At 44.5% G+C, this 12,902-nt stretch overlaps 1 protein-coding gene and 1 long non-coding RNA gene across 2 annotated transcripts in view; one reads left to right on the top strand and one right to left on the bottom strand.

The window, feature by feature from the left end:
- The window catches only part of LOC106995887 (disco-interacting protein 2 homolog C-like), a 202,880-nt gene that overhangs the window by 5,562 nt on the left and 184,416 nt on the right, over positions 1 to 12,902 (bottom strand). Inside the window, exons 5-6 of the mRNA XM_077978911.1 lie at positions 8,443 to 8,652; positions 5,826 to 5,960 (exon numbers count right to left, since the gene is read on the bottom strand). Coding sequence (XP_077835037.1) covers positions 5,826 to 5,960; positions 8,443 to 8,652 — 345 coding nt within the window. The remainder of the gene's footprint in view (positions 1 to 5,825; positions 5,961 to 8,442; positions 8,653 to 12,902) is intronic.
- The window catches only part of LOC106995573 (uncharacterized), a 131,566-nt gene that overhangs the window by 104,307 nt on the left and 14,357 nt on the right, over positions 1 to 12,902 (top strand). The gene's annotated exons all lie outside the window — the stretch shown is intronic.

The raw sequence follows: 12,902 nt of genomic DNA, 5'->3' as shown, positions 1-12,902 counted from the left end.
ACGAAATCATTAGAACTGATGCCCTTGTAAGAAGAGATCAGGACACAGACATCTATAGATGGACAACCGCACGAGAACACAAGAGAAGATGCCATCTGACAGTCAAGGAGAGATGCCTTAGGAGGATCCAGTCCTGAACTCACCTTGACCTTGGACCTCCAGACTCCAGGACTATGAGAAATACATCTGTCTTTTCACAAAACTGCCTGTGGCAGCCCAACCAGAGCCATGTACCATCTTTGGTTCTCAGAAATTCCACTTGGTTTTATGCTCCTGGATTTTAGGAGGCCCCTGGATGACCAGCATGTGGCTAAAGTTAGAGAAGGAGTTACCTGTGTAAGAGAGCCCCACACATCTCTGAGCGGACACTGTACAGCCCATGAGATATTGGGTGTAGTGTCATCCTCTCTTCCCTAGGATATTAAGAACAATATCACAGGAGGGGTGTACAGCCACAGCCCCTGCGTTACTGGGAGCAATAGCATCTTCTCCCTCTCTCAATACAAGGAACAATATCCCAGGGTGGGTGTACATCCCCTGTGATATTGGGCGTAATGTCATCATCTCCCAATGTGGATATTGGGCATAGTGTCACAGGGGAGTGTATACCTTCTTCGTTATCGGGAATAATATCCTCTCCCCTCAGGATTGTAGGCAAAATATCGAAGGGGTTTTACAACTCGTGAGATATGGGCAGTAATATCATCCTCTCCCCACCTAGATGTTAGGAACTCTATCACAGGCAGCTGTACATTTCTTGCGATATTGGGAGTCATATCATCCTCTCCCATCATGGATATTAAGAACAATATTACAAAAGAAGTATACATCCCTTGCCATATTGAGAGTAATATGCTCTCCCCTTCGGGATATTAGGAACAATATCGCAGGACGTGTGTACAACCCCTGTGATATTGGGAGTAATATCATCCTCTCCCCCTGAATGTAAGAAACAATATCACAGGAGGATGTACACCCCCTGTGATATTGGGAGTCATATCATTTTCTCTGCCTCTGGATATTCGAAACAGTATCACAGTGGGTGTGTACACCCTCTGCGATATTGCCACTAGTATCATCGTCTCCCTCCCAGGATATAGGGAACCTGCGATATTGGGAGTGATATCATCCTCTCCCTCCCTGGATATTAGGAACAATATCACTAGGGAGTGTACACCTCCTGCAATATGGAGACTAATATCATCCTCTCACCCCCTGGATATTAGGAACCATATCATAGGGGTGGTGTACACCCCCTGTGAAATCAGAAGAAATATCCTCTCCACCTTTGGATGTTAGGGACAATATCACGGGGGAGGTCTATGCCCCCTGCGATATTGGGAGTCGTATCATCCTCTCCCACCCAGGATATAAGGAACAAGACGACCGAAGGGATGTACACCCACTGCCATAGTTTCAATAATGTCATCCTCTACCCCCTGGCTGTTAGGAATAACATCATAGTGGGGTGTACACTTTCTTCGATATTGGGAGTGATATCATCCTCTCCCCGCCGGATATCAGGAACAAGTCTATTATTAATAAGTATAAGAAAAATTAAGAGTAATCATCAATATTAATAATCACAATAAAGATAGTAAAATACTAGTTAAAAATGTTAATGATTAGCATTAATAATCAATAGTAATATCACCATTAATAATAAAATAATGATATCAGCAATTAATGTTAATACTAAGTGATGGTAATAAAACAATATTAACAATTATTTTAAGCATGCATAATCATATATTTAAAATAATTATCCATAATAACGGTATCCTATTAATAGTATCATTGATAATTGTTAATATCAATCATGGATGTTCAATAATCATATTATTACTCCTAATACCACAGGGGGTGTACACCTACCTGTGATGTTGTTCCTAATATCCAGGGACAGAGAGCATGGGATGTTGTTCCTAATTATCAAGGAGGGGAGAGTGTAATATTACTCCCAATATGACAGGGTGTGTACATCCCCCCCCAAGGCATTGTTCTTGCCATTCAAGACAAGAGAGGATGACATGACTCCAGATATCGAAGAAAGTGCAAACCCACGTGTGATCTTCTTTCTAATATCCAGAAAGGAAGAAGAGGATAGTAATCCTTATATGGCAGGAGGGGTACACTCACTCTGATATTTTTCCAAATATGCCGGGAAGAGGATAATTGCATTCCCAATATCGCACCAAGGGTTGTATACCCCGTGTGAGATGGTCCTTCATAATGTTTCAAGGTGGGAGGGATGATATTATGACCTATATGGCAGAAAGTGTACACCCCCCAGGGATATTGTTCCCATGATCCTGGAGGGAAGGGGATGATATTACTTTAAATGTTACAGAAGGTGTACGCGCCCCCAGTGATATTGTTTCTAATTTCCACGTGGGAGAGGAGGATATGACACCCAATAATGCAGGGAGTAGAAACAATCCTGGGATATTCTTCTTAACATTCAGGGAGGAAGAGGATGATATGACTCCCAATACAGATGGGTGTACACCCTTTGACGGTGTACACACAGAGTATACACCCATCTGTGAAAGAGTTCATAATTTCCAGAGGGGGAGATGATATTACTCACAATATCAAACAGGCTGTGAGTCCACCATGGCCCCTAATAGCCAGCGGGAGGAGAAGGGGTGGCTATTAGTCCCCACCTTGTGGGGGGTGCCTCACCCCCCTGCGAGGTGACTCCTAATAGCCAGAGGGGGAGAGGGGGTGGCGATTAGTCCCCACCTCGCGGGGGGTGCCTCACTGCCCTGCGATGTGGCTCTTAATATCCGGGGGGGAGAGGGAGTGGCTATTAGTCCTCACATCGTGGGGGAGGTCCTAAAATAAAATATATGTTAACTATTTAAAGGTGTGAATTTTATTACATATAGAAAAATGTGTGTTTAGCGTACGAATGTGTGCATTTATGTCAAATACATGAAAACACATAATCCAGGTGTTTCAGTTCATACCACTGTAGAGACTTTTCGGTTTCTTTTCATACAACTGCCCAACTGGGGCCCAGAACCAACACCCACCAGCTGTGTCACTGCATCTGTTGTTTTACTGTCACACACCGGCCCTACCCCACAAAAAAAAAAAAAAAGCCATGGCACTTAGTAAAAAATTAATTTTACAACATTATTAGAGATGACTTGTAGTCCTCTTTGAAGAGATTGCAGCATGTGAAGGATTTCAAATACAACTGTGTTCTGGGTCTCCTGATCTAAGGACCTATCCGCACTGGTGGCTTTAGCAGTGCTTCATGCAAACTTCCAGAAGGCATGTGTGTCATGTCCAAGAGCAAACTAGAGTTCACGCCTCAACACTGTGTGCCTCTTCTTTCTTCCGTCCCACGGGCACCGTCTTCGCCCAGGGAGCTGGTGCTGTGCTCTGAGGCTCTGTCCCACCAGTCCCTGCCAAGTCCCTGGTGCCACTGTGGAGAACCAGCCTCCGTCTGTAAAAGTGTGTTGTGCAGAAAACAACTCATCCAAATCTGTTTAAAAACCACACATTTGCGACGCCTATAGGCCTCAGAAGGTGGAGGCAGACAGTTAGAGGCAGCTGCCATGGGGGCTGAAGATCAAGCCGGTCTGTCTGGCGACTGATGGGCACTGTCTGCAGTGAGCCACTGCACATTTAGCGAGGCTGTCTGGCCCCTCACCTCTGCCAAGCCTCCACCCATCGAGTCTGGCCTGGATTCTCACACACCTGCACAGCCTTCATCTGGTTCATAACTCAGCTCACAAAGGGCCCCATACAAAGGCCCCCGTACCGCGGCAAGGACGGCGGTGGTCACACCTGTGGCCATTTATCCTCTCTGCATCTAGCTCCTCTTCCTGAGGCAACAGCACCTCCGAAGTCACAGCCTGGCCTTCCAACTCTCCCCCGTCCCGGGTTTCTTGGCATGTTGCTCTGCTGCACACACCTCAGCAAATACTGCTGATCAGCCAGAATCACCCAGAAATCTCTTAACCTTGATTCTGACTGCTTTTACAATTTGTAGTATCTGTACTTCTGGTGTGATTTGAGGAACAACAAATTTTAAAATTAGAGAAGATGTGGTTTTTATTCTCTCCTTTCTACTTGCAACCTTGAAAATTTAAGTAGCAGCAAGGGTTTGTTGAAAGTAACTTCCACCAAATAGAACCTATTACAAAGGTACTACAGAGTGTCAAATAACCACATAGATGTAAAATAGAGATGCAGACACAGATATAAAATCCAATGATTAAACCAAACTGAGAAATGCTTGCCAGTTTGATAGGACTTCTGAAACTTGACAAAAATGTTGGCTAAGGGATACAAGATGCTACGAGATGAGTGAAATGTTTGGCCTAGAACCATAGGCTCTCTCCTCTTTACAGCAGAAAATCCATAAGGAAGCCAAATCTGAAAGAACCAGGTACCATTGAATGGCATAATCAGTCATCCTTCCCATCCCTGGGCCATCTGCGGTGAGTGCAGCCAGTCGTTCACCAACATCCATCATCCATCCTCCAGGCCATGGCTACACTTTACTCCCAGGCTCCCTGTCATTATGTAGATTAGGTAAATCATGGCCACTCTCGCCTTAACCCTCCCCCGCCAGCATGGCAATCACCCAGCCCCAACCACAGCAAGGACAGCCGTGTCCCTGGGAACGCAGAGCAGGGGTCTGAAAGGAACCTGGATACCTCATGGAGCAGTCACCAGCCTGGAACATCCTCCCTGACAGGTTTGCAAGACAGAAAAACTCCTTGGTTCCTCAAGCTACAATACTGCAGAGTCTCAGGTCACAGCATCCTTACCTACCCTCGTCAGGAACCGTTCATGCTCATCAAGACATGAGAACAAAACTGCAGTGGCACAGTCACACACACCCAGAACGCAGACCACCTGCTGCTCACATTCATCGTATTAACACTAAAAAGCCACCTCGGTGGATATCCTGGATGTCGACACTCGGCGGCTTTTTGCTGGAGATGTGCTTTGTGCATTTATCGCACGACCATCTTGGCATCAGGAGCTGCTGCGCAGATGGCAGCTGTGCACGTCACAGGGAGTCTTACTCGCTGGAATCTCAGCCTGCTCCCAGCATCAGCTCCCACAGGGTCCTCTCCTCTGGGAGCGCGTGCTTGGACGCCACAGTGTCCTGTGGATCCACACAACCGCGCTGTCCTCCCTGGCCACTGTGCCTCTCCACTGTGTCCACACAGGCCTCCCTGTCCTCTGTGCTTATCGCGGCTCCAATAGTCCTCCCTGTCTACCTGTTGGGGCTCGGAGAGGCCTCCTTGTCCGCCTGCGAGTCCCGTGCACTACAAGATTACGCCATTCCAAGGCTGCTCGATGAGGCTTCACACGGGGGCATTGTATTTCATTCACTGCTAGGTTCTACACTGACTTTTATGACTCCGGGGAAGGACTAAGACTTAAACAGAACAGGGGCTAGGTGATACAAACCGCCGCTGTAATCAGAACATACCAAGACCAGGCCACAGGAAGGAAGGAGAAGCCCTCGGCCGCAGCCTGTTACCAAGTCGCTGACATCTCTGTCCAACATGGATAAAAAGACCCTCTTTCCTCCGAAGTCTAAAGCAACATACCGGCCCATCTGACAGTAATTCTGTTGTACATTTAACTTCATCTTGCTTTTCTAAGTGACTGTTCACGGTCTTAACACCTGTGCAAGAATTTCTCAGTTGCTGAACCACTGTTAGTTATTCAGCAGATAAAATGGCAGCAGATTGTACCCCAGGAAGAAACACACCCAGTCACGGGCACAGAACGGGACATCAGCACAAACCATTTCCCAGAAAAAAACACATCTCTGCTTTGGGACGTACCATTCCCGGTCTCCATGAGCTCGGCGTTGCAGTACTTGGGCGCTGTCCGGGACCCCGTGGAACCCTGTGGTCGCTCCATCTGTATGGAGTGCTCTGAGGTGTTCGTGGTTACGTCAGGAGGTGCAGAATGATTATCTGTAAAGAAGCACATCATGAGTGTTTCTGGTGGTTGTGGCGTTTGTTCTGCAGGTTGAGCAAGCCATAGCTCAGGAAGAGACCCGAGCGCGGTCTGGGGGTGCCGTGAGAAGCCAAAGCCGATCTCAGCCACGTCTGCCACACACATCCGGCACAAAGGGGGACCCCAGCATAACTCATGTTGCCGAAAATGGAGCAGAGTTCGGTGAAACCTCAATTTCCTAATAGGAGCCACGTCAGCGGCATTTTAACTAGAATAACGTTAGACCGGCAATGGCAGGGCGCCAGGAAGCGTGTGTATGTTCATGGAAGGGTCCCGTTTCCTGTCGGCCACCGTCCACACAGCCCAGGGCTTTACTCGCGCTTTGGAGCCCAGGGCCTGGAAATGGAAACCCAGCTCTGGAAACTTCTGGGGATTTGGGGATGTCCCTTAAGCTCTCCATGCCTCAGTTTCTTCATCAAATGGGAATAGTAATGGCTATGACCATGTAGGGTCTGGGGGGGGGTGGGCCAGTGTGACTATGTTGTGACTGGACTCCTTAGAACACTCACACGCACACGTGATCACAGATGCTAAGTTCTCATTCACAGGCTTCTGATTATCTCAGAAGGTCAAATGCACATCTGACTTTTTACTTCTCTTGTTTTGCCACACAAAATATTTCTCCTCTTCAAGTTTCATTATTTTGTCACGGCTTTTCCAAAAAATTCCCAAACTTATAGAAAATTTCCAGATAGTCTAGGAGGATTATCTTTGTGCCCAATTAGAAATTACCGGAACGCGATCACCCTAGAGTTACATTTGGGTCACACTGAGCCCTGATGTACATGAGTTAGGAGCCCCTCATAGTTTGGATACATTAATTCTTTGTACTAAAACTTCCTCCAGTATTGAAAGGGTAAACCCACAAAGGGAGGCCCAAGTGCAGTGATTCATTTATTCAAAAATATGTGTTTTCCTTGGTAAGATTCTGTGCATTTTCTTAAAATTGAGTAAGATCTGAGGATACAAATGCTTCCACCAAGTGGCAGAGGTGGTGTCTGGCCTCCCCGTTCTCGTCGGCAGAGCCTCGGCCACTATCCTGCGATCCAATATACACATGGAATTTTATTATGGAAAAATATGTAACAGTCACACATTTCTGTTCAATGTTTAGCCTACTGTGATTTCAAGTAGGGCTATTAATTCACATAAACGAGTGTACATGTTCCTGAAACTGTGTCAAACTGAAGTTTAATACTGCTTTGCATTTGAGTACTACTTCGCAAACTTTTAAAGAGTATTTCTGTTTTCTCCTTTATACTCACAACAGTTGAGAGAGAAAAATTATTTTTTTCAATTTTTTTCCCCTCACTCAAAGCCTAAAGCAGGAGAAGGGACTTCAAGATCCCAGCAGCAGTTATTGGGAAAAGTGAGACAGACCCAGCTCTCCTGACAGCAAACTCCTGTTCCAGACAGAAAACAGCTGACGCTTTCAGTGTCAGTGAGCACCGAAGGGGCTGGGACCCAAGTCAATCCTAAACGCCTCTGGGTGTCAAGGAGTCAGTGATCTAGAAGTGAACATTCTGGGGTTCTGGGGTGTCTGTGGGCTATCTGATCACACATGACGTCCACCTGCTTCCCACTGAGGGTTTTGCAGAGATCAGGCTTTCCTGTGGTAGCTGGTGCCGGGAGGGTCTGAGCCTGTGGCTCGTGCTCCGTTATCGGCGACGTGGTACACAGTCGTCTCCGGTTACTGCTTTAATAGAGACACACACCAAATCCTATTCAACCCAAGTCCCATACTTGATGGAAAACATTTACTCCTGAACCATTCAAAGGCAGAGCGATGCGAGGCTCATCGTGGCTCCCCCACGCGTCGACTCTACCTCTAGTAATTCTCACTTCACTCCTTTTCCACGGCATCTTCAAACGTTGTGGGGCAGTGATCCTAACTTCGTTCTTTTTCTAATACAGAGGATCTCCCTTGTCATAGAACCTACACAAAACAGTGCGCCACGCCCAAGAAATCTGAACACCTGTGGCAGACAGCAGAGTAAAGCGGCCGTGCTTAAAGCCCTCATTTCCTTAAATGACTCCCGTGGTCAGGAGAAGCACACTTTAAAACCCTGTCCTGTTGACTGGGACTGTTAAGGTTTCACGCAGAAGCATAAGTGAGAAGAAAAGATGGAAGCGGATATGGCTGCAGGATTCCCCAGGAACACGAAAGGACTTATAAGCAGAAGGCCCCTGGAATTCGGATATGGCTGCGGGATTCCCCAGTAATAAGGTCCCTGGAATTCCAGCTGTGGGAGGGACCTGTGCATGAGAAGCAGTAAAGCATCTTCCGGAAACAATCCAACCAAAGCACCCCAGGGGCCAGAGGGGCTCTGCGCTCTTTCCACTAAGGGATTCCACAGCCACGATGCAAACAGAGGAAAACGTGCACATGCAAAGGCATTTAGACAACAGGCACAGAAAGACACTGTGAAGCGTGCTCACCCATGTGGGTCTGGGCCATGACATCCGCCAGCCTGTTGGCAGCTCTGCTGTCCCCGCTCTGCGTGGAGGACGAGGAGGTGGTGGACGTGGTGGAGCCGTGGATGGCCTGACTGATCCAGTGCTCCATGTTGATGCTGCCCTGGCTGGAGGTCGGGGTGCCCTGGGAGTCCCCCTGCACTGAGCCTTCATCTTCGGAGCCAGAAGAGGTATCTGTGTAAGAAGAAAGGCGATTTGCTACATATTGCAGCAAAAACATGCACCACAATCTCAGTCCCTCCAACACAGATTTACTTCACCCAAGTCTGAACAGTTGTTCAATGACTTTTTGCCGTAGACACTCTTGAGAATTTAAACCACTTTTCAGATAATGAGCCATTTATTTTAGCATAATGAATTTTTCTTCTAAAGCACCTTATACAAACATGCTATAAGATGTTTGATACTGTCATCTCAAAGATGCACTGACACATTTCCTCTACACAGCAGTTTGGGAAGAAACCAAGTGTTTTCTTGTGTCAGTCAGAAAGTGAGAGGGCAAGGGGAGGCGGAGGGCCTGTGCGGCTCTCAGGAGTCTCAGTGTGACTATGTTTAGCCCTGGTTAGTCCTGAGATGCTCTTCTGGGCTCTGATTTATTTCTACGTTGGTGTTTCTGTTATATACCCTTGCAGGTGATTTTTGCATCTGTGTGTTAGTTACCCATACCACTGATTTATTTCTACGTCGGTGTGTTAGATACCCATGCAGGTGATTTCTGCGTCTGTGTGTTAGTTACCCATACAACTGATTTCTTTCTATGTCAGTGTGTTAGATACCCATACAGCTGATTTATTTCTACATTGGTGTGTTAGATACCCATGCAGCTGATTTATTTCTACATCAGTGTGTTAGATACCCATGCAGGTGATTTCTGTGTCGGTGTGTTCGATACCCATGAGGGTGATGGATTTCTACGTCGGTGTGTTCGATACCCATGCAGCTCTCTAAGTATCAAGACGCTGGTGATGATAACAGGAGAGAAAGCAGAATGTGCCTCACATGGAGCGGCCTCTCCACCTCCCCGTTTTCCTCCGGGACACACGACAAACCCTCATGTCACATTTTGCACTCAAATCTAATCACCTTTACAGTATTCGTTTCTTATACATTCTCATTATTGATTTTTCTATCTGTACAAATTGGGTATCTTGGATTATGATAAAATACATCCATTTTTTCACTATAATTCAGGAGAACATTTTTCATTTAATAACTTTTCATGCAGTACCAAGGTTTTTGGGAATAAATTGCTGGTGTATTTGTTAAACTTCAACGTAAGAATGACACTCAGAATCCTACCTACAGGTGAGTGATGGGGGGCGCCGGCTCAGGTGAGCAGCTCCAGATCATTGGGTGAGAGGAGTCACAGCAAATAATCTTAAGACACAGGATTGCTTCTTAAAAGACAATAATAGCAAACAATATTCACACTTATTACCATTGTCACACGACTTAAGCCGTCTGGGAATTTTTTTAAAAGTTTACTTGTTAGACAAGCAACAATATTAGGAGCCTGAAAATTCTCTATCATCTTGCTTTTTTTTCTTTTGAGACAGAGTCTTGCTCTGTTGCCCAGGGTGGGGTGCAGTGGCATGATCTCAGCTCACAGTAACCTCTCACTCCCAGGCTCAAGCGATTCTCCTGCCTCAGCCTCCCAAATAGCTGAGATTACAGGCACGTGCCACCATGCCTGGCTCATTTTTGTGTTTTTAGCAGAAATGGGGTTTCACCATGTTGGCCAGGCTGGTCTCGATCTCCTGACCTCGTGACCTCATGATCCGCCTGCCTCGGCCTCCCAAAGTGCTGGGAGTACAGGCGTGAGCCACTGCGCCTGGCCCACCCTGCCTTTTAAGAAAACTTACACAATTTATATAAAAGAAAAAGTAAAACTGACACAGCCTTGAGACTTTTGAGAAAGGTACACAACCAGGTGTCCATATGGAGCACAACCATCTCCCCAGAACGTCTTCTCACAACCCTTTCCAATCTTTCATTCCTCACTCCCACCTACCTTTTCCAAGAAACCTGCAGAATAATGTGATATAGACGCTCGACAGAATAGCAGCAAACCAACCAAGCAGCATATGAAATGGATGATACAGCATGACCAGTGGTGACTAGAATTATACACCATGGGGACAGGAAGTCAGGTTGATTTAACATTCAAAACTGAATTAATGTCATACACCATATAGAATTACGGAGTAGAACCGCATGTTAACCTTAGGAGACATAGAAAAGTACTGACAAATTCAAGAGAATGAAACTCAACAAACCAGGAATAGAAGGCAATTTCCTCAACCTGTTAAAGTACATTTGTGAAAAGCCAGAGCTAACATTGTATTTAATGGTAAACACTAGAATGCGTTTTCCCTAAGATGGAGAGCAAGACAAAGATGTTCCCTCTTGCCACTTTTATTCAACGTTATCTGGCAGGTTCTAGCTGGTGAAATAAATTAACAAGTTTAGTAATGAAGACATCCAGATTAGAAAGGAAGGAATAGAAATGTCTTTATTCATAGATGACATCACCTTGGGATGTAGAAAATGGCAAGAAGTACACCAAACATGTTTTGCATTACTAAAACAAAGTTTGATGGGATCATAGGACACAAGATAAAGATATACATATACTAGAAATAAACACCCTGAAAATAAAGAAGATCGTTCCATTCACAATAGCCTCAAAAGCAGAAGACACTCAGCTGAACTTCTAACAAAAAGGTGCAAAATGTGTACAATGGCAACTATAAAACATTACTGAGAGACATTAAGGATCCAAATAAATGGAAACTAAATAAATGGAGATAGATTCATGATCGTGAATTGGAAAACTCAGCATTATCAAGACAATTCTTCCCAAACTGTTCCATTAATTCAAGGCACTGCCTAATAAAATCCTAGAAGGCTGTGTGTGAAATGGAAAGCTTATTCTCAATTTTATCTGGAAATACAAAAGACCTACAATAGCCAAAATACATTTAAAAAAAGGAAACAATGTTGGAAGACTTCACTATCTGATTTCAAAACTTTACATAAAGTCATAGTTTTTAAGGCAGTGATATTAGCACAAAAATAGACACATACATCAAAGGAACAGAATTAAATTGAGAAATAAAGCCTTGTATTTATGGTTAATTTATTTTTGACAAAGGTCTCAAGACAATTCAGTAAGAGAAAGGTAGTTTGTTTTTTCAACAAATGTTGCTGTGGCAACTGAGTACCCACACACCAAAAAGAAAAACCATGGGGGAAAAAGTCCCCCAAACCAAACCAAAACAAACAAAAATACCACTTAGATCCCTACTGCACACCCAAAAATTAACTCCAAATGAATCACAGACCTAAATGAAAGAACAGTAAGACCATGAGACTACTAAAACTTCCAAAAACACAATCCATAGAAATTAGTGAAATAGACTTCATTAAAATAGAAAACTATTAAGTTTTAAAAGATTATTATCTCCCTATAGCTAATGTAACAAATTACTTTGATCTTAGTGGCTTATAACAAGACACGAATCTATTATCCTATTGATGGAGAAGTCAGAAGTGTAAAATCTAACTGTAAGCAGAACTACATTCCTTCTGGAGGCTTCAAATGAGAATCCATTTCTTTACCTTTCCCAACTTCTAGAGGCCACCTGTGTCCCTGACTCCTGGCACCTCTTCATCCTTAAAGGGCATCACTCCAGTCTCCAGTTCTTTTCTCTTGTAAGGACCTTCTTGATTACAGTGGGTCTACCTACTTAAACCAGGATAAAGGTCCCATCTCAAGATCTTAAATTAATTGAATTAATCAGCTGCAAAATCCCTTTTAACCACTTCAGACAACAGGTTCATAAGTTCTGAGGAATAGGACCTGGGTATCTTGGGGGAAGGGCTTTGGTCTGTCTGCTACATAATAGATTGTTCTTTCACTGAGAAACGTTACATCTGTAAAACTCTTATATTCAGATTGCATAAGGCACCTGTAACCCATAAGACGACAACCAACCCATTTAAAACATGAGCAAAAAATCTGAACATTTTGCCAATATATACAAATGGCTATGAATAGGAATTAGCACATTAAAAGCTAATAAGCACGCTAAAAATGCTTAGCATCATTCACTGTTGCAAAGTAAATACACAATGATATACCATTTCACATCAATTAGAATGGCAAAAATAAAAATAACAGTAACTATTGCTGATGATGATGTGGAGAAATTGGAATGCGCATATGCTGCTGGTGGAAGTGTGAAATGGTGCAGTTATTTTGTAAATAATTTGGCAGTTTTTAAAAAGCTAAACCTAAACTTACAATAAGAGTCAATCATGCTACTTGGCGTCCACTTAAGATAAAGGAAATTACATGCATACACAAAGATATATACATAAATGTCGATGGCAGCTTAACACTGGAAACAACCAACTGGTAA

Source organism: Macaca mulatta, chromosome 19 (genome assembly GCF_049350105.2).
Source record: "Macaca mulatta isolate MMU2019108-1 chromosome 19, T2T-MMU8v2.0, whole genome shotgun sequence".
In the NCBI taxonomy this organism is placed as follows: Eukaryota; Metazoa; Chordata; class Mammalia; order Primates; family Cercopithecidae; genus Macaca; species Macaca mulatta.
This window is presented reverse-complemented; position numbering and strand designations above follow the sequence as displayed.